At 30.2% G+C, this 23,676-nt stretch overlaps 1 protein-coding gene and 1 long non-coding RNA gene across 2 annotated transcripts; both read left to right on the top strand.

Moving 5' to 3' along the window:
• The first annotated feature begins 996 nt into the window (after positions 1-996).
• On the top strand, positions 997-3,047 carry LOC129317160 (uncharacterized). The gene is made up of 3 exons (XR_008594955.1): positions 997-1,095; positions 1,668-1,756; positions 2,580-3,047. It is a non-coding gene; the product is annotated as an uncharacterized LOC129317160 (long non-coding RNA).
• Positions 3,048-17,985: 14,938 nt separating this feature from the next.
• LOC129317868 (TMV resistance protein N-like) lies at positions 17,986-18,947 on the top strand. The gene is made up of 2 exons (XM_054962272.1): positions 17,986-18,079; positions 18,411-18,947. The coding sequence occupies exon 2, from the start codon at positions 18,432-18,434 to the stop codon at positions 18,945-18,947; it is 516 nt and encodes a 171-aa protein (XP_054818247.1). The 5' UTR covers positions 17,986-18,079; positions 18,411-18,431.
• The last annotated feature ends 4,729 nt before the right edge of the window (positions 18,948-23,676 follow it).

Here is a 23,676-nt window from a genome sequence, read left to right as displayed (position 1 = left end):
AATTTCCCCATTGATTTTGGAATAAAACCAATGATTCTATTGTAGGAGAGGTCTAGCCATATTAGTTCATGTAGCTCTCCAATGGCTTTTGGAATCTCTCCTTCAAATCTATTATTTGACAAGTCAATTGTGGTGAATATTATCAAGATCCTTTCCAACTCTAGGGTAAAACCTTTCCATGTGATTCAAGCACTTGTATAAAGATAATTAAACAACGACCTAACTAATAATACTGGTCTTACCTTCATCTGGTATCATGTAGGGATTTTGGATACCTAGGATGATAAACAAGCTTTTTACCAATATCCTTAACAATCAAAGGCCACAAATCCAAAAATTTGACCATTCACCATTACTAACCAACCTATCATGCTAGTAGCATTATAGCTCAAATGCATTATTGACTTAATAAGGAAAATACCCTTAGTTGTCAATATTATTTTCAAACTTACACATAGGAATAAATAAAGACCTTACAAGATATCTTTAGCTTTATTATCTTCTCCCCTAGCCTCACTTGTAGCTGTTTCCTAAAAGATTAATAGATAGTAGGGAGTGAGATATGATATCTCAATAACCAAACATGTATGAATTCAAGCAAATACAAGAGTGATAGGTATAGCGTACAATACAACATACTCTCAAATCTCAATCATTAATGACCAAAGAATACTATGCAATGTGTAACATCCTAAAAATTTTAAGACTCAAATTTATTTAAAAAAAATAAATAAAAATAAAATAAAATATCTATAATTAAATTAAAATTTAGAATAATTTAATAGAGGCCCAGAGTTTGAATTTTACTAAGCAAAAGTTTGGTTTTATTTATTTTTAACTATGGGAAAAATTACCAAAGTTGACCCGGGCTTTTGTGCAATAATAAAAAATGTTGGGCCCTTTCTTGTAATTTTTCCCAAACTTTTTGACCAGCAATTTAAAGACCCAAATTGATGCAGAAACGCAGAAATTGAGTTGGAAAGGAAAGGAAAGGAAACGTATGAGTGGGAGAGAGGAAGAAGAGAAGAGAAAGGGAGGGAGTTAGGCTTGGATCTAGGAGTCTTTGCGACCGTTGCGAGCTCGGCTACACGATAGGTAAACTCCCTACTTCAATCCTCTTCTCTTTCTCTTGATTTTCTTCAATTTTTGGAAGAGGAAATTTTTTGGATTTTGATCCCAAAGGCTTTATTCTTGTAAGCTTTTATTTCTTTGGATCCTAGGGAGCATGTTTTGAGTTTCTAGATAGTGATCTAATATTTTGAGTGGATAATTGGATGAAAAGAGGTGTTTTGGGCACAAAATAAACCTTGAGAAATTGGGTTTTTGCTCTTCAATGGTTTAAGCTTATTGATTTAGTTATAATTTTGCTATTTGAGCCCAATAAGATTTAAATTAAGGTTTGGTTTTCATTATAAGGGCTAATGGTGAAAGTTGGTGACACTAAGTGAAGGTTTTTAATTGATAAAAAATTATATAAATTGAAAATTAGCCTAGTGATGGCTAATAAATGGTTTTGGTGGTTAAGTGATACTATGTGAATGGTTGGTTTAATATATGGACCATTAGGTTGGATTATGACTCATAGAGCCAAGTTGTGTGGTATGAGTTATAGTCTTCATTAATGCTATTTTTCATAATAAGTGATGTGGATCACTTATATGTTGTAGAAAATTGTTGGTGGAACTTATTGAGAAGTAAGGAACAAGCCGAGCCCTATTTTGTACAAGGGGAACCCTTTTGGTACTAAAGGGTTGAGGTAACAGGGGAATTTATATTTCTTATTACTTTATTTTAGCTATTTTTGAATAAATATTACTAGTTATCATGCATTACATGTTTTAAAAGATTAAATGTGCTTTATAAGGGGTTATGGGGTACTACTTTGATTATAGTGCAAATATGTTTTCTAATTGTTTAATAACAATGTTTTTATGGAAATGAGATTTATAAATATTATACTACTTTAGAGTGTTGAATGGTCAATACTCAGGAAAGGTAGACAAGAGTAAAAGGCATGATCTCGGTGGGAGTTCACCAATGAGAAGGTGTGGATTTTTGATATTCTATGGCACACTGTCAGTACTCAGTGTTGTCTTACGTATTGTGGGCTCAGTGCACTAAAGTGGTTAGTGTATTGAGTGTTCGACACCTCTCAGTGGGGGAGGGAATCCGACATATGAAGTGTGAGGTTGAGTGCCTAGGCCAAGGTAGCCCTCACATGGAGAGTAAGTCGGGCTGGCTCTGGGAGGGAGTTAGCTTTGACTGCTCAGGATTCACGTCGAAGGGGCATAGGCGGTTCGGTGGATTAGATCATGCCTTAGATTATGTTTTGTGCCTGTGGAGGTACAAGTAGGTATAAGGTTTACCTGCGAGTTAAAGAGTGCCAAGGGGCATTCTGTTGGTCATGAAAGGCCATACCGGCCTAGGTCATGCATTCATGCATTTTAAATGGCTAAATTATATACTATGTTGAATTTATTATTCATTTATTTAATTATGGCTTACTTTGTAATAATCAATATAGATTTCACTGTTACTGAGACTGTGGTTGTCTCACCCCTTTCTTTTCAATATTCTAGGTCCAGGCGAAGGATCCAGTGGTGGACGGGGAAAAGAGCAAAGCTAGGGGTTTGCTTGTGATTTGTAAAGAACTGCAGCCCCTTTCTTTTGAGCAAATATATTGTAATGTATTTAAGATTAGGGTGCCAGTAGGATATGATTATGTGTGTGTGTGTGAATATGTGTGGATTGTGTGCTTGTGTATGAATTTTTGTCTGTTTGCAGACTTGTGGCTAGGAAACTTGGTTATGGTGTGTGGTTTTGATGGATTTACTTAGTACACCAAGTTTCTATTACAAGCAGATCTTTATTTTGATATATATGTGATTTTATAAGCAAATGCAAAGTGGTTGCATTGCAAATGGTGTGCTATGGGAAAACATACAGCTTGGATAGAGAGAGTGGGTGCGTGGGCCCCACAAGGAGCTCTGAGCCAAGTGAAAATGTTTAGCATATATATTTATATAAATACATGATATTTGGATTGATTTGTGACCACTCTTGTATGATTTGTGCATTTTGGGGGTTTAAGGTCCATTTTGGGAAATGGCACCCGGGTGGTCAAATTTTGATGTATGGGATTTTTCTATCATTTGAATGTTCTATCAGGTGTTTTTAATCATATTTGACGTGTCCAAAGTGTTCCCACAGGTTTGTGACCATTAGGATGAGATTTGGACAATTTTGAAAATGGTTTTTACCAAAAAGCTGTACTTTTGCATCTGGGTGTCCAAATCTTAATCCGACCGTTGGATTTCTCTAAAATTTGGGTCACAAGTAAAACCTTTTATAAGCTTCGTGTGGGCTTTGGAATCACATCGATCGGATATCGGACGGAGAAACGACGCACTTCGGAATTTGGTCTGGAGGTGCTGTCATGACAGCATTAAATTGCTGTCATGACAGCTACAGTGTTGATTTTGTAACCTGCACAAAATTCAATCCGTCCGTTGGATCTTTTCAAAATTTAGTATGCTAATAATATTCTTTGAAAGTGACATGTGGGCTTTGGAATCACTCCGATCGGAGGTCAGATGATGAAATGGTGCACTCCGGAAGTTGATCCGGAAGTGCTGTCATGACAGCTTTTTTAGCTGTCATGACAGCAAAAATAGTCAATCTTTTAACATGTCTAATTTTTAATCCGACCGTTGGATCTTTTTGAAATTTGGTACACTTATAGTACCCTTTGAATGTGACGTGTGAGCTTTAAAATCACTTCAATCGGAGGTCGAATGACGGAACACCGCCTCCTGGAAGTTGGCCCAGGAGGGCTGTCATGACAGCAATAAATTACTGTCATGACAGCATCTTTTTATTCCATTTTCGTCTAACTTGCTTCCGTGCGCTATAGGTAGAACCTATAATTATTTTTAAGGTTTTAAATTATTTATTTCTTAAGTTGGTTAGAGGATCAACTCCTTAACCACACTTAGTTTGTTTGAATTATGTGATTTTTGGATAACACTCAAGGCAAGTGTTACACAATGCACATGAAAGGCACGCTTCTCTTCTCTATTTTCATTTTGAATCTTTCAGAACTCAAGCGAGAGAGAAAGAGTTCACCCCATCTTCTTCATCCTCCTTCCTCTAGTATTCAATTTGCCAGTGTCGGTGTGCACGGGCTTCATTCGCCATTCCTATGACTTCTTCCTATGGTCGTTGCTCGTTCCCATTAATTTAGGTCGCTTTTTATCCTACTTTCCCACTATTCTTCCTCTCTGTATCAATGTCTTTTGCTTTTTTCCCTGTGTCATGATTGAGGTGCCTTTCTCCTTAGTTCTACATCACCTCCATTCATGCTTGGCCATAGGAAGTCTCAATTTTCTTCATCCTTTTTCATTACTGCTGTGACATCTACTGAGAACCACTATGTTGAGGTATAGATCACAAGTCCTTCCCTCTTTTGTTTAGCCATAAACTTTGGTTTCTTCTTCCTTACTTGCACAGCCAACTCAGCTTCTCCCAGCTTCCAGTATTATTGATCTAAGCTAATAACCACTGCATTAAGGTATAGATTGCAAGTCCTTCCCTCCTCTATTTAGCCCTGAACTTTGGTTTCTTCTTCCTTGCTTGCACAGCCAACTCAACTTCTCCTAACTTTTACTATTATTGATCTAAGCAGCATCTCTTTCTTCTTGTCTTCAGCTATCAATTTGTAAAGGAAGTTTGCATGCAGCTCTTCATTCCTCAACTAACTTGGTGAGTTGAATCCACTTTTTTCCTTTTTGGCTGTGCACATATTATTAAGTTTTGTTTGTAGATGGAATTTTGATGTCCTCAATTGTAGTGGCTATTATACAAGTAGAAGGAAGAATGAGAATTTTTAATTCAAGCTTTAAGAATTTAGAGCATTAGGTAGGTATTATGCTTTAAACATATAGCCACTGTAAGAGAAATTGGGTTTACATGACATTTTTTTATTTTTAAATTTATAGTAAAATATGTGGTAATGGATTTGAAAAGAATATAGGTTGGAATTATAGATTAACAATTATGCTTGCGGGATGTTAGATGAAATTCTAGTTAAAACAATTTGGTATATGATGACTAAATATGTGTGATAATTTAATTGTTGTTAATTAGAAAATTTTTAGAAGACAATTCTCTTGGATAGAAGTTGGAAGTTTGGTTAGTTCATATATTGATTTAGGACAACCTTTGAAAAAGGGAATATTGAAGGGGAAAAAGAACTTGGTTTTATAGTCTAGACATTATGTAAAATAAAAAGTGTTTGATAAAATGTTTGGAAAAGACAAATTTGGATTTAAAGTGGCAAAATATATGTGATAATTATATCATTATTGATTAAATAATCTTGAAAGGCATTTGTTCCTTGCAATGAAAGATAAAGGCGAAGGTTTTCTTTCTTTTATTTCTCTAAGTTGGACTATGTTAAAGAGTTTTGATGAAAAAGCATATTTGAGGAGGTGACAATGATATTATTTGAATATTAGAAAATTAAGGACAAAGCCTTGACACTAGAGGATTACTTTGAAAGTAAGCTATACACTTAAAAATTTATAGATAAGTGAATGACGTCATAATGACTTGTTAGTAGAATTCACTTTATTAAAAATATTGATTGACAATATATATATAATGTTATGATTTTCATTCTATTTTGATATTGACTATTATATATGAAAATTTTTATTATATTAAATTTTATAGAAAGAGGTTGAATTATGTTTCAAATGAATGCCGTAATAATTACCTTTACAAATGATAGTTTAATATTTGCTATGCCTTTTAATTTAACTATTAGTTTTGTTAAAGTAGATTTCATCAAGGTAAGTACTTGAATTATATCACTTTCTTAGTGATATTTAAAAATTAGTCTAAAACAAGAATTTTATTTGATAGTATTTATTGTTCAATATGTTGACCGTAAACACTCATACATAGAATAGATAAAGCCTTTAAAACGTCTTTCATCAGAACAAGTGTCAAGAACATTTTATGTTCAACAATATTCTTTTGTGAATTTCGATATTTGAAAAATGATATGGTGTTTCAATGATAATTTGATTTCATGTATATTTGAAAACATCTTAGTAAGACTGAATACAGAGAGCTAGCTGCTAATAGCAGTCCTATTAGCCCTTAGCACGCCATGGTTAAATCCTAGCTAGCTTGGTATTTGTGAGCATCATACTCACGCTTATTTTGTGGGCCTTCTGCTTACGCTTATTTCATGGATCTTATGCATGCACTTGTTTTCGTGACTTTTATTGCACTTGTTTTCGTGACTCTTATTGCACTTGTTTTGTGGCTTTAAGTCGTGCTTGTTGATTATTTACCTTCATGGATTGTGTATCCATGCTTGATTGGTTAGTTATCCTTGTAAACTTTGTGTCCATGCTTGTTATCGTTTTGATTAAATCCAGCTAAGAATGAGTTTTGAAACCTTCTATTTATTTAAGGGCTCGTTTGTTTTAGCTTATTTCATGCAAAAATCAGTTATTTTTGGAAAAAAAGAATCTATTTTGTAAGTTTCTATTATGTTTGTTTAAACTTTTGAAACTAATCAGAATTTGAAAAAAAAAAAAAGAAGCATATTTTTTATTATTTTAAAAAGCTACTTTAAGTAGCTTTTAAAAAAAATCTAATGCAGTAGATAGAGGGAATGTTTTAAAGATGCGAGATATGCAAAGATAGCATAAAATTTTAAAATAATATAATAATAAATTATTTTTATAAAATAAAAATCAAGAAAGGTATCATAAAATTTAAAAATAACTAATTAATAATCACTTTTTTTATTATGGCAACCAAACATAAAATAATGTCTGGATTTTATAAAATCTCTAAAAAAATAAATCTCTTTTTATAAAATCTCTAAACTATTTAAAAATTACTTATTTTTTAATCTTAAACAAACGGGCCCTAAATTGATTTTGTTAAATAAGTTGTTCTTTCATCATATAAGGATTTTGTATGATGAGCAATATTTTTATTTATTTATTTATTGTTGTTTCATTGTTTAAAGGACATCTTATAGTCTAACAATGGAACTTGAATTTCTAATAATCTTTATTTAAATTCACACATCCATGGTTTATATTTATACATAAATGTTGATCTAAGAAATATATGTTTATATCATTTCAATTTATTATTTTATTAATCTTACAATTGACTTATTGATATTCTTTTCATTATTTCCTTCAACTTTAAATTGGGACGCTATTCACTGAAAAATATTTTTTGGTCTCATATACTTTAACAAATGATGTACCTCTTGTCGAGCATTTTGGGGGCTGTAATGTTAAACTGAAGTGAGAAGCTATTAATTAAGTGTAGTTGATGTAAATATTCAATTATGTGTTTTATTTTGAGGTTATATTTTAGGTTCTCCACATTAATTTATAAATAGAATTCTGATATGTAACTTTATATTGTTTGTTTGTTATGGAGGAGCAAAACTCCACATTATTGATTTGGTCTGCATATAAAAATTTAAAGAGATCCTATTTATAGGGAAATTTTTGTCAAAATTTTTACAAAAATATTTAAATATTTATTTGAAGAAAAAACATTAAGGATATCCTAAATCCAATACAAAAATAATTACGATTTAAAAAAATGAAAATTTTCTTAAATTAAGGTTTAAGGAATGTGTGTTTTGTACATATAGTTCGTGCTAGTTACTCCCATATTTTAGGGTATGAAAAACTTAGCATCATTTTCTACCATTTTCGGACTTCAACCATCACCACCTAAAGAAACAAGAATAAGAACATGAAGAGAGTAGAAGAGAGAGTGTAGGAGCACATTACCTAAGAGTTATATATCTCCTAAGGACATCAAAAGGGTTGAAATTCACAAATCCTAGTTGAGGAAAGCCTCACCTTCAAGTTCTCTCACCGCCTCTTCACACAAATACTGTTACATTAGAGATTTTAATATTTCATCTCAATCAGCAACAACACATGATGCATTCTACCATGACAGATGGTACAGCGGGTGAAGCCCATTTTTGGCCATCCAAATTGGGCCCAATTGTGGTCCAATCACTCCTATGACTTGCACAATACCTTTAATTAGGGTTTGGTTGGCCCAGAAGCCTTAGATTAGCCTCAAATTACTCGAATCATATCAAAATTTGTCAATTTATTCCTAAATAACCTTATTTAACCTCAATTAAATTTTTTGAGATGTTACACCACCTAATTAACCAAAAATAGATTAACAAACGGCCAGATGTTAAAATCTATTAATGAAATAGGGTGAAATTGTACCGTTTTAAATAATGTCAAGATGACATTATGCTAAAAAATATTTTAAAATACCAATTGTGCCAGTTTGAAAATTCTGGGGGCATACTCGTACATTAACCCATTTTACAATAATAACTCAAAATGAAATTGACCTTAATCTCTTCAAATTAAATGAAAATTCTTATTAATTAAAAAAATTAAAAATTTTGAATGGGCATGTCAAAACCGCCCACACCACTCCAAATCTTGACATAATGGCCTTGAGTCTTGACATAGTCACACGTCAGTTTCTACTATCCAGCTTCCACGTACGTCTACTCAACGGAAAATGACAGACCTTGACCTCGTGATGCGTGTGTACCATAAAGCATTGGAATCCACCACGCAAGGTCCCACCCGGAAAAGAAATCCGATGAAAATTTATCAAACCCTTGCTTGGTGGGACCTTGTGGGGTGGATTTCAATATTTTTATGGTGTACACGCATCACGAGGTCAAGGCGTGGTCTATTTCAGGGGCCTGTTTTTGCAGCCCAGTCTACACGGGAGAGAGAAGTATGGTAGGACAATTAATAATAAGAAAGACTTTAAAGTAAGTATATATATATATATATATATATATCATATAAAGATCACTATATACTATTTATATATTTGTATGGTTAAGTGAAATAATCAATTTTTTCACCTTTTCATACTGTTTGATTAAGCAAAATAATTAATTTTTTTCAGTGAAAAAATCAATTAATCAAAAAAACACCCAAACGCATGCATGATTTTCATTTAATTAATTTTTTTGGTTAAAATTGATTTTTCTGAAAGCTGGCAATTCAAGCTTCTGTGCAAAATTGATCAAAAAGCAGTGGATAAAATTACAAAGATTCAAGAAAAAATTATAAAAAGAGCCCAAAATTTAATAAAAATAAAATCAATAATATATTTTACTTCTTAAATAAAATATAACAACTTTAATAATATTATATATAAATTTATCAATGATTTAATTTTAAAATACAATATCCTTTATGGTAATTTATATAATTAAAATTAATTTTAAATAAATTATCCAAACATATTCAATTCTCTTAAAATCAATTTTAAAAAACAAGTATCCAAATAAATTACGTTATAATATAATCAATTATGATTAAAATTTACTACTTAATCAATTATTTTCATAATCTATTATATCCAACCGAAATCCAAACGGACACTATATCTCATAAGAACCAAATAATTTCATGATATCACTGCAGCTCTCTAGTCCTTCTAATATATGACTTTCACATGTAAAAAGATTGAAATGCCCCTCAATTAAAAACCAAAAAAAAGAAACCCCCACCGTCACTAGTGCCGATAGTTGAACCACCATTGGCCGTCGGACTTTCGTCGGCGATGAGGTCGCCAAAGCCCTTGCTGCAAGCGGGGTTGCCAACGATCGATCACCGAATCTCTGGCATTAATAACATTTTATCTCAGAACTGAGGTTTTTAGGTGACTAAGGGTGGTTTGATCCCATGACCCTTAGCCACCTAAAAAGTTTGGTTGTATGTTTGGCAAAAAAAATTATAAGTAATAAACCAAGCACAAACCACTTCCATGTAATAACCTAATATGTGTTGTTAATTTCTGAACGGAACTTGTTATTTTAGGAATGTCACCTGTTAATCTGACATAGACAATTACAAATTGAGGGCTTCAAAACTTTACTCATTTTACTTGTTAAACATCCCAGTATCTTGTTGTCAATCATGATGAGGTTGTTGTCAAAATCAAACAGATACTTGTCAGCGAATGACTAAACTCTTCCTATCATTTTTTCTAACTTGTTAAAACCATAATAAATTCTTGTTAATTGCAAATGAATTGTTATTATTTTACAAATGTCACTTATTAATCTGACATGAACAATTATAAATTAGGAACTTCAAAACTTCACTCATTTTACTTGTTAAACGTTCTAATGTTATCAATCACAAATAGATTGTTGTCAAAATTAAATAGATACCTATCAGTGAATGACTAAACTCTTTCTATCATTTTTTTAACTTGTTAAAACCATAATAGATTTTTGTTAATTGGAAATGAATTGTTGTTATTTTACAAATGTTACTTGTTAATCTGACATAGACAATTACAAATTAGGAGCTTCAAAACTTTACTTATTTGACTTGTTAAACGTCCCAATGTCTTGTTGTCAATCACAAATAGGTTGTTGTCAAAACCAAATAGATACTTGTTAGAAAAATTGATAGGAATGGTCAGTACATATTAGTCATTCACTAACAAATATCTGTTTGATTTTGACAACAACCTATTTGTGATTGACAACAAGACATTAGGACGTTTAGCAAGTAAAATGAGTGAAGTTTTAAAGCTCTCAATTTGTAATTGTCCACATCATATTAACAAGCAACATTCGTAAAATAACAACAATTCATTTGCAATTAACAAGAATCTATTATGATTTTAACAAGTTAGAAAAAATGATAGGAAGGGTTTAATCATTTGCTGGCAAGTATCCATTTGATTTTGACCACAAACTATTTATGATTGATAACACTAGGATGTTTAACAAGTAAAATAAGTAAAGTTTTGAAGCTCCCAATTTATAATTATCCACGTCAGATTAACAAGCGATATTTGTAAAATAACAACAATTCATTTGCAATTAACAAGATTTTATTCGGATTTTAACAAGTTAGAAAAAAAGATAGGAAGGATTTAGTCATTCACTGACAAGTATCCGTTTAATTTTGACAACAACCTCTTCTGATTGACGTCAAGACATTGGGATGTTTAACAAGTCAAATGAGTGAATTTTTGAAGCCCTCAATTTGTAATTGTCCATGTCAGGTTAACAAGTGACATTTCTAAAATAACAAGTTCTATTCAAAAATTAACAACACACATTAGGTTATTACATGAAAGTGGTTTTGTGCTTGGTTTACAACTTATAATTTTTTTTTCCATATATATATATATATTGAATAGGCCACCAAGCTTTTTAGGTGGCCAAGGGTTATGGGATCAAACCCACCCTTGGCCACCTAAAAACCTCAGTTCTGAAATAAAATGTCCCCGACATCGGAGCTCCAATGATTGGCTGCCAACGACCCCATTGGTAACAGGGGCTCCAACGACCTCGTCGTCGATGGAGGTCCGACGGCCGGTGGTGGTCCGACGGTTGGCACTGGCAACGATAGGGTTTCTTTCTCTTTTTTTTTTTGTTTTTTAACTAAGGACATTTTGATCTTTTCTCATGTGAAAGTCATATGTCAAAAGGACCAAAGGGCTAAAGTGATATTATGAAATTATTTAGTTCTTGTGGGATACAAATATTGTACAATGGTCCTTGGATACTATTTTCCCTAAGAAAAATGACCAATTCTATTCATTGTTTTGTATTGTATCACTAAACATTATAGTAGGTAAATCAGACGGGTATGTATATTTGGAGCGGATTTAATTTGGGCCTAATTTATTTGGTAGGTATGAATAAGCCTAAATAGTCAAGTTTAACCCATTCAATACTCAAATTATCAATTTTTTTTTTTTCAAAATTAAAATTAACTTAATATTTTATTTTAAGATTAATTATTTTTATTTTATAAAAATATAAAATATATTTTTGGAATACTTAAATGATGTAGAACAATAAAAAAATTTTACAAAATATTTGAATTTTAAAATTTAAAAATCAATATTAAAATACATTTTAAATATTATTTTGAGATATTTTATGGATTAAAAATAAAAAAAATATGACAGTACAAATATTTTTATTTTTTCAAAAATATCTATAATAATGTTCTCAAATATATGGTATCTTAGCATAAAATAGTCTAAAACTTAAAGAAGTAATTAATATTTAATACATTTTTAAGAAAATAATTTTCTATTAAGGTATTCGGGCTTGGCCTGAATTTTGTTAGGTCTATTCAGGCCTAATTAGGCCCTGACTATAAAAAATACACAAATTTTTCAAGCCCAACATTAAATTATCAGCTCTATTAAAGATTTTTTTTTTCAACACTCCCAAAGAATTTACCCAATCTCGGTAATTACAATAATGTGTATCACTGAAAGCTAAATCAATTCCCATTGCTGTTTGAAAGAAACATGAATGGGTTTTGCAAAACAAACCATACAATTTCTTAATGTTGGGTTTAGATTATAGGAATTTGAATTTAGATTTAGGTCAAATCTTTAATTTGGATGTAAAAATATTATGAATTTAAATTTGATTTAAATCTAAATCTATTTTAAATTTTAATTTTTTATAATTTTAAATTCTTTTTACACTCTAATCATTTGAAATTCTAATATCTTGTTCACATTTTCACTACTAATATCTCTATAATTCTTGTTTTTTTTTCTTATAGTTTGTCGATTAAAAAATAAAAAAAAACTTATTATTTTTAATTTTTACTTTTCATTTTGAATCTCAACTCACCTCTCTTTTTCATTTAAAATGTTTTAAACTACCTGAACAAAAATTTTTTAATACATATATTTTTAAGTTTATGATTTGAAATGAAAGATTTCAAATCGAAATCTAAATCTATTAATCAAAACACTACCTAAATGATGATAACCATAAAACAAGGCACTAGAAAAAAGGTGTTGAAAATTGTGCCCTAGGACTAATCATTGTATTATACACATTGTTATTTAATAAATTTCTCTTTTGTTATGATATCAATTGCATGTTCACTATGATAACTGTATCCTTGGACAAATCATAGTGATTGTTCTAAATATTCCTAGTTAGTCATCTATAAGGGATCATAAATGAAACAAGACTAGTATGCCTTTGATTAATTATAGAGATATAAATCAAAGTCATAAGCACTTGAAGGAGTACAAGGTGCTGGACCAACCCGCTATGAGAAACTTGTATGATACAAGTCATAAGCTTATCTTATATGTAACTATATTACTAAGCCCTTTGACCTGAGATCATCATAGATTCCTACATGATGACCACTAAACTTTGACTTAATCAAAAGTCACCTTTGAGTGGGTGATTATAAAAGTTATAATTGAGTTTAGTGATATTCATGCAGAGAAATATAAGTGGTCAAGATAGAATTTGTCCCTCACATTAAGTGAGAGATATTACTAGGCCCCTCGATGAGTAAGACTGAGAAAATATATGGCCATACTATAATAGAAAGGATTTTTCCATTGCTATAGTCAGTCCACTTAGAGATCGAGAAAGTAACGGTTAAGTAAAGAAGAATGACAATTTCATGTCTCACACTTGACCGAAATATCATGTGACGAAAGGGATGTGATATAGTTGCATGATAGGTTATATCGAATCATTGATTCCCATGTGAATTGGGTAGTTGCAATGTCTTGCTAGAAGCCACTTGTGACTTATGAGCTAATAGTGTAATTAGCCTATTGCTAACTTCATATGGGCTTACAGGGTCACACACAAGAACAGCCTAACTCGAGCTCTAATGTCTAAGTTCATTGAATTTGAAATATGTCTTGAATGTAATACAAGGTGAATGAATTTTATATGTATATATATATTTGAATATTTATTTGATAAATATATATATATATATATATGTTTATATGAAATATAAAATTTAAAATATAACTATATATATATATATTTGAAATATATATATATATATATTCATGTGTGTGTGTGTGTGTATCTGATATATATATATATATGTATATGATATATAAAATTAAATATATATTTTTGAAATATATATGTATAAATATATTCATGTATATATAATATAATATAATATTATATATTATATTATATTATATTATATTATGTTGTGTTAGTTTTAAATTTAATTTTATATGATAGATTAAATTTAATAACTAATATGATATGAGAGAATATCATGTCAGTTTTATAATTTAAATTTATAAGATAAATTCAAATTAAAAATGATATCATGGATTAAATTTATGAGATAAATTTAATTAAATTTCTGTGGGCTTTTTAAATAGAAGACGAAAACCTTGATCCATATAATATATATAGATAGGGATGTGTTTTATGAAGAGAGCGTTGGAAAAATTTTGAATGTAAAAACACTTTGAGAGCCACAAAACACTCTATAAAAAGAAAAATTAGCGCTTAAAGAAAAACAGATGCTGGGAGCGCTAGCACGCTGTTCGAGTTAGAGAGCTGTTCGTGTGGATATTGATAGAGGGAGCAGATTTACATTGTTAGCTTCTGAGATCTAAACTCTTGAAGAGAACACGCGTCAAGTTTGAAGATTTAAAAGATAACTTTTCTATCCACATTGACTTAAACAAGTTCATTTAGTCCATATCATGATAGAAATTTTAAAATTTTAATCTTCTACTGCATCTCCTTATCTGATAAAAGGGAAGGGGCCCAATGCTACTATATGACTAAGGTTGTCATTACTATAGCAAAATAATACTAAGCTACACTAATGTAGCATTAGTATGAACTTAGGTTGATCTTTATGAGGAGGCTTAGTTGAAAATTTAGAGTTGAAGTGTGTTATAAGTTAAAAGGTGTATGGGATAGATTTAAACTCAAAACTAATAAAGTTAATTAACATAATTTTAAAGTGAATAAAATGGGTGTTTACAAACCTATTAAAAGTAAGAACTCTAATGTGAATTTGATCACCTATCTTTATTTGATTATAATCTAACTAGTTTGATTTCTTCTCTCTTCTCTTTGATTTTAGCAGTGTTGTTGAAATCAGACCGGACCGAACAGTGTGACCATCACTCGCTGAACAAAATAGTTTGGTTCAACCAGTTGAACTAATCTGACATTTGAATTGAGTTGACCTGGATTGATCCAACTGGTTTTGAGAGAACTGGCTTTGACCCAAAAATTGGAGTCGGGTCAACCCGTTTTAAAGCAAAAAAAAAAAAAGAAATTTAAGTTAAGTTGCTTAGATTCGCGATTTCTCTTCTCTAATCACTAATTCTCTCTTTTCTTCTCTTCTCTAATATCTAATCTCTCCTCCATAACTAAAGCTCAATCTCTAACTTCTCCTCCAATCCCTACCTCTAACTCTAGTGATCCAACTTTTGGCATTGAGATCGGAAGTTTATGAGTCGTGACATGACAGCATGCCTCCAAGTCCAACGTTTTCTTTCAAGATCATGAGCTTGTGCTGACATGCCTCTGCCTATAGCTCCAACGATCTAGCCATCTAGCCTTTAGAGTGGAGATCCCAAGTACCATCAATAAATTAATATTTTATTTATATATTTGCACATATAAATATTACTTTTTATTTAATTTTTATGTCACCAATTCAACCGCCGATCTAATTAATTAAACCATGAAAATCATGACCCATTGCTCTTTTTGATTTGATATTCAATCTAATTTTTAAAACATTAAATTTTAATGATTTAGTTATATTAATCATAATCAAGACTTGCCAATCCAAATCTTCAAATAATGGTCTTGAGCCTTTGACATAGTCACACGTCAGTTTCTACTTTTTACCTTCCACGTACGTCTGCTTAATGGAAAAGGGGAGACCTCGACCTCGTGATGCGTGTGTACCATAAAAGCATTCGAATCCAACACCGAAGGTCCCACCCGGAAAAGAAATCTGATGAAAATTTATTTGGAGCGGGTTTAATTCGGACGGGTAGGTATATTTGGAGCGGATTTAATTCAGGCCTAAGTTACTTGGTAGGTCTAAATAAGTCTAAATAGTCAAACTCAATCCAAACCTTTTTAAATTTTGAATTAGCTTCAATACTCAAATTATCAATTTTTTATTTTTAAAATTAAAATTAATTTAATTTTTTACTTTAAGATTATTTTTTTATAAAAATATAAAATATATTTTTGGAATAGTTAAATGATGTAGAACAATAAATTTTTTTAAAAAAATATGTGAATTTCAAAATTAAAAAATCAATATTAAAATACATTTTAAATATTATTTTGAGATATTTTATAGATTAAAAATAACAAAATATGACAATATAAATATTTTTATTTTTTCAAAAATATCTATAATAATGTTCTTAAATATATAGTATCTTAGTATAAAATAATCTAAAACTTAAAGAAGTAATTAATACTTAATACAGTTTTAAGAAAATAAATTTTTATTAGAGTATTCGGGCTTGGCCTGAATTTTGTTAGGTCTATTCGGGCCTAATTAGGCCCCGACCATAAAAAATACACAAATTTTTCAAGCCCAACATCAAATTATCAGCTCTACTAAAAATTCTTTTTTTCAACACTCCCAAAGAATTTACCCAATCTCGGTAATTACAATAATGTGTATCACTGAAAGCTAAATCAATTCCCATTGCTGTTTGAAAAAAAACATGAATGACTTTTGCAAAACAAACCACACAATTTCTTAATGTTGGGTTTAGATGATAGGAATTTGGATTTAGATTTAGGTCAAATCTTTGATTTGGAAATATTATGAATTTGAATTTGATTCAAATCTAAATCTATTTTAAATTATAATTTTTTATAATTTTAAATTCATTCTACACTCTAATCATTTGAAATTCTAATATCTTATTATCTTCACATTTTCACTACTAATATCTCTATAATTCTTGTATCTTTTCTTATATTTTGTTGATTAAAAAATAAAAATAAACTTGTTATTTTTAATTTTTACTTTTCATTTTGAATCTCAACTCACCTCTCCTTTTCATTTAAAATGTTTTAAACTACCTAAGCAAAAATTTTTTAATACATATATTCTTAAGTTTAAGATTTGAAATGCAAGATTTCAAATCAAAATCAAAATCTATTAATCCAAACACTACCTAAATGATGGTAACCATAAAACAAGGCACTAGAAATAGGGAGGGGGCCCAATGCTACTCTACCATGCGTAATCTCTCCATTCTTTTATCATTCTTTTTTCTCCACTTTCTTTACCATATTCATCTATTAAATCAATGGTTTAAATAGATCCACATAATGAAATGATGTTAATAATTATGATTATGGAAGTGGAGGAAAATGATATATGATAAGGAAATGAGGCTTCGGATCCTGGGAATGCAAAATCTCTCCATTTCTTTATTCTACTACCCTGTAGAGTAGTTGAGATTATTGTAGAAAGGGGGGGGGAGAGAGAAGAAGAATGTTAAAACAAAAAAGTAAAATACAATGACCTCCCCTCTAATTTAGCAAAATAGGAGGGAGTGAGTGTATTTTACTCTAAAATTAATGTTGAGAGATGATGTGTTCATAAATAAAATTAGAATAAGGAGTTGCAAATATGAGAAAAATAAGTTGCAAATAATCTCAAAATTCAATGTTAAAATATCGTGTTTCCAAATAAAATTGGGAAACCAAGATGTAAATCAAGCTAAATGAAGTTGTAAATCTGAAAGGATAAGTCGTAAATTTCTATATTCAAATTTTTTTATTATATTTATTAAGGATATTTGAGTCTTTTTCAATGTATTATAGGATAAGGTAATTAGCATATGAGGGACTTACTTTACATTTTAGACTTTTTTAAGATTTTAGTAAGATAAAATGATTCTTTGGGACTTAATTGTCATTCTCTAGTGTCATTCAAAGCTAAAAGTATTTTTCCCAAGAGATATAAAATACAAAAATAAAGCAAATATAAAAAATAATAAATATTATATTATATTATATATATATATATATATAAACTCCCCCACTACGAGCTTGAAGGGTTGCCTATTTTGCCTTTCTTTCCCCTGTTCTATAATTTTGTAGTAGACAAAGAATTCATCTTATCAAGTTGAAACTCAAAGCAGATCATATATCTTTCAACATTATTCGATCCATTAGGTTCATATGCTCTTCCTTGCTCGTCTTCTAGATTTATTCAATGAAATGAATTACTTTGTTATTTCTGTTTATTTTTACTTAGGTGCAAAAAGTTATTTGCTATCTGTGAACTTTGAAATATTGAAGGACGAGAAAGAATATATTCAAAGGTCGTTTACATTTTGAGGTTGCGACTTCTTTGAATCTGTGCAAGAGGTTTTGCTCTATCTAAAAGATTGGGTTTAAAATTAGTTAACTTTCTTCCCTCTTCAGTATCCCGTCCAATAGCTCAACTATGTATTTCTATATTACACGATCCGGATGCTGATGGTTGTATTTATACTTTGGATAGGTCAGCTTCCGAATTCTTGCAATGGCACTTGATGTTCAAGGAGTTGGGAATTCTTCAAGCTGTTCTCGTTCAACTTGGAGACAGAAGAAATATGATGTGTTTGTGAGCTTTCGAGGAGAAGATACTCGTAGAAGTTTTACTGACCACTTGTATGCTGCTTTGGGTCGCAAGGGAATCACAACTTTTAGAGATAATGAAGACCTCGAAAGGGGGCAAATTATTAAGCCAAGTTTGTTCCAAGCAATTGAAGAATCTTCCTCGGCAATTGTTGTACTCTCTAAAAACTATGCCACTTCAAAGTGGTGCTTAGATGAGCTCGTGAAGATTCTTGATTCTAAGAAATATTTGGGCCTCCATGTATTTCCAATCTTTTATGGTGTAGATCCGTCCAATGTTCGGCATCAAAGGGAAAGTTTTGCAAAAGCTTTTGAAAAGCATGAAGAAACATTCGCACATGACAGAATGAAAGTTCAAAGATGGAGGGGTGCTTTAAAAGATGTCGCTGACTTAGCTGGCTGGAACTCGGAAAATCGGTAACTTTTATGACTTCAAATAATTATCCTGATATTAGGCTTCTTGAAACTTATATTTTTGGCGGGAAATTTTAAACTGTGTAATCAGACTGATTAATTGTTACTGCCTCTATTTATAAGCAAATTTTAACTTAGTTTTATGCAGCTTATGTTTATTTCTTGTTTTTTTAATGGTTAATGTTAACGGACATTAATCAAATTTAGTGGAATGTGGATTGTTGCACTCATTACAACAAATTAATGGGTATTCTTGCACAATTGTTCTCTTAAAGATACTTGATGCTCTTGGAGAAAAGTTGCTAAGCATTTTTTCCGTTTAACCTATTTGTATGCATGCATGAATATAATTATAAACATTTATATAGACTTACACATCTCAATGATGACAATTAAGATATATTTATAGTAAATTAATATATGTATACATAGAAATACCTTTTTAAGATATATTTATAGTAAATTTCAAGAATATCACTAAAACTAAAGGATAAAATTGGAACATTTTTTTCATATTTTTGTAAGGCACAGGAACTTTAACACCCATCATAAAAAGGCAAAAATTAACTAAAAATTGACTGAAAATCAATAAAAATGAGACTCATCATCCAACACAACTATAAACAAGACCTCAACAATGAGCCCAAACACTTTTTTTTTTCAAACTAAACAGAAGGCCCATCATGAGGGAGGGGGTTTCCACTACGATGAATGGCCCATAAAAATATCAAAGCCCAAAATTGATAGTTGCTAAATACCAGATAGAACTCCACACAAGATGCTAAACACTTGGCCAGTTACAATAAATATAAACAACATAAGGGGTGACCATATATCTAGGCCAAACCAGTCTTGACTTCGTGTGTAGAAAGTAAGCTATAGCTTTCACTTGAAAAATGATAGAATGAGGGGTAAGATATGAGATCTTAGTAATTGAAGAAAAATTCTAGTCTAAATAGGCATATACAATATAGGGTTAAGGCGTAATTTTGCTTTTAAATTATTTTTGGAGGAGCAATGTTGCCCCATAAACTAATCAAATTAGAGTAATGTTGTCCTCACTGTTTAAATGTCAGTTACTGTAGTTAGTGAGACCTACTTTTCATGAGTTAAGGTATAATTTTGCCCTTATATTATTCTTAGAGGAGCAATGATTCCCTCATCATTTAAAAATCATAAAAATAAAATTATAATAATATTAAATATATATAAATATAAAATTATAATAATATTAAATAAAAATAATATTAAATGTATATATGAAATAAATATAAGAAAAGAATAAATTATAATTTTATAACTTGTCAAATATAAGTAAATTTTGGTTAAATTAGATATGTGTAGACTTAAAAGTATCTACATTTGCACCTATAGCTATCGACATCTTTATAAAAAAATGGTCTCAAATTATATTTTATATGTGTGAATTGTTCAAAAATAAAGTTGGCTTTTAGTAGGATCTAATTTTTAAATTTTTCTATTTTTAAAATTTTTTAAAGCTTTTCTTAATATTATGTTTAAAACTGTCTAGTTTTCTAAAAATTGCTTTGATTCTTAATTCAACTTTGGTTTCTGGTTTAATAATGGCTTAGCTCTTGTCCAATCCAGCTCAATTATGAAAACAATTTTTTAGTCTAAATCGAGTTGTTAACAACAGCTTTGGTCGATTGTTATAGGTGCAAATGCAGATACTTTTGAGTTTACTCATATCTAATTTAATCAAGATTCACTTATATTTGACAAGTTATAAAATTATAATTTATAATATTATTAATTTATGACATTTTATTAACATACTATAAATTTTTTTCTTATATTTATTTTATATATACATTTAATTTTATTTTTATTTAATATTATTATAATTTTATATTTATAAATACATTTAATATTATTATAATTCTATTTTTTTAATTTTATGATTTTTAAATGGTAAGGGTAAAATTGCACCTTAACTCATGATAAGTGGCTCTTACTAGCTACAGTAATGGACGTTTATACAGCGGGGGCAATATTGCTTTAATTTGATTAGTTTAGGGATAACATTGCTAAAATGAATAGTTTAGGGGCAACATTGCTCTTTTAAAAATAGTTTAATGGTAAACTGCACCTTAACCCTACAATATATTATGATAAAAAACAAATGCACGCTCCAAAAGTATTATATATGGAAATTAATTTAAAAGTAGGATTTTCAACTTTCACAAAGTACACAACAATTAAAAGGAGTTTCAAGAATTTTGCCATTTAACAACCATCATATCAATATGCATATATATAAATTCATTCTTACCCCAACACTCCCCTTTCATTACCCAGGCTATAATTTAAAGAGTGCCCCCATAACCCTCTACTTTATGTAGCCCTTGGCTAGAAGTCATTGCACTTTATAAGGGGATCATGGAGTTGTAACCACTTTAGATGGTTTAGCCACTATCTTCTACTGAATACTTTTGCCTATTTTCTCTTTCCACTTCTGGATGAAGATGGATAAGGAATACTAGGTCTTATATGTTGTATCCTTAGCTATTCTTGACCATAGCAATAGGGGTTTTAGGGAATGGAAATTATCACATGGTAATAAAGAATCACTTATGTCTGTCAAAAAGCAATGGTCACATCCTAATCCCAAAATAGTAATCCAAATTATGACATAATCACATCTACTCAAAATCAATCAATTCCTAAAAGGATAAAATCCATAAATAACCATGCAACAAAGGATGTGACATTTGCCAAACATGCTTCCCCATTAGGTAGGGTATAGAAACCCTTTACAAATATAGACATACTTGTGAATATACACATATGTGGTCAAAACAAATTTGTAAACCACATTTCAAATCCAAACAACTTAATTCAATAAATGACGTGGTTGCATTGAAATGAATTTCCCCTCTTCTTCCCTAGCCCCACTTCGATATCACATTATGTTTGTAGTGGAGCAATAACCATATATTGCAATTTAGGCCTTTAAAATAATTATGATATTAGTCCCTTTACTTCCTATTATAATGCGTGTTAACTATATATTTTATTAGAACCAAGGAATGACGGTTAATTCACTTAATATATCTTAAAATGAAAAGTGTCTCTAACTTTACCCCCATTAAAAATAGGAAGAGAGAGTTATACACAGTATACAATTAGCTATAAAATTAAATTTACAATAGGCGTTAATTTAGAAAATGGTAATAAGTAACCCTCCATGTTATGTGTGTTATATTAAATATTAATGAATCTTTCTAGAAGGCGCCCTATAATAGGGACCAGAAGGAGTATATCATATATGAGATAGGAATAGATACATTAATATTTCCATTGAAAATGAAGCAAGTTAAAGGGGAAAAAAATGCCCAATAACTTTTTTTCCAAGAGAATCTAGTATCCTTAAATGAACAAAGATGCAAGAATAACCATGAACTTGTTTTAATGAGTGAAACAATGCTCATTATGTTAAATTTAACTGAAATTCATTAACTTTGACTATTAAAAAAGGAAGCAAATATAATGTGCAAAAATATCCATTAACTTTATCTCTAGGAGCTTTTGATATCCTAAAATCAACAATGGTATGTAGCCATTAATTTTATAAAATAAGCCAACCTTCCACAGTTCATTAAGTTCTATTTTTAGAACTTCATGATCAACTTCAAGTTATTTTAATAGATTGAAAATGTTAGGTATGATAATTTGAATCAAGCTTGAAAGGCTAGTTTGAATAAGCCCGAAAAATCTTAGAACCAATCTTGAAAGCTTAAAAAATTTTCTTTACTTCGGGCTTATTTGGGTGGCCTAAATAAGCTCAAAAAAATTCAAGCCAAGCTCAAACCCAAATGGGCTTAACCTAAGTACCCGAATTCCTTTTATAAAATTAGATAAAAGTTAAAAATCTTAATTTTTTAAGACAAAAATTGAAATTGACAAAGAAAAAATAAAATAGCATTTTACAATTTGGGTGTTTGAGCTAGCTTGCATATGCCTAAAAGCATGAGTTGTTAAGGTAGGGCTCTAAAATATGGCTTCTTTTATAAAATTAATGGATGCTCTATTGTTGACTTAAGGATATTGGAAGCTCTTGGAGAAAAAGTTTCTGAGTGTTTTTGCACCTTTCGTTTGTTTCCTTATTTTTAATGGTTAACTTTAATGGACATTAATCAAATTTAATGGAATGAGGATTGTTGCACTCATTATAACAAGTTCATGGGCATTCTTGCATCTTTGTTCCCTTAAGGATATTGGGTGCTTTTGAAGAAAAAGTTGCTAGGTATTTTTGTCCTTTAACCTAACAAAATATTTATATGCGGACATAAATATAAATATAAACATTTGAATAGACCTAGACATCTTAATGATGACAATTAATATATGTTTATATTATATGTATAGACAAAAATACATTTTGTAAGTAGTTATATATAAATTTCAAGATATAACTAAACTAAGAGATAAAATTGGAACATTTTTTCACATTTTTTGTAAGACACATAGACTATAAACCCCTCATAAAAAGACAAAAATTAACTAAAAACTAATCAAAATGAGACTTGTCATCTAACATGACTATAAACAAGACCTTGAAAATGAGCCCAAATACTAGGATCTTGCTTCAGTGGACACTTTTTCAAAACACCCTTTGTTGGAGAGGGGGCTTCCATTATAGTGAACGGCCCATAAAAATATCAAAGCCCAAAATGGACACTTTCTAAATACTTGGCTAGTTATAATAAATACAC

This window comes from Prosopis cineraria, unplaced genomic scaffold (genome assembly GCF_029017545.1).
Source record: "Prosopis cineraria cultivar Desert tree isolate PC_DT_omini unplaced genomic scaffold, ASM2901754v1 PC8, whole genome shotgun sequence".
Lineage (NCBI taxonomy): Eukaryota > Viridiplantae > Streptophyta > Magnoliopsida > Fabales > Fabaceae > Prosopis > Prosopis cineraria.
This window is presented reverse-complemented; position numbering and strand designations above follow the sequence as displayed.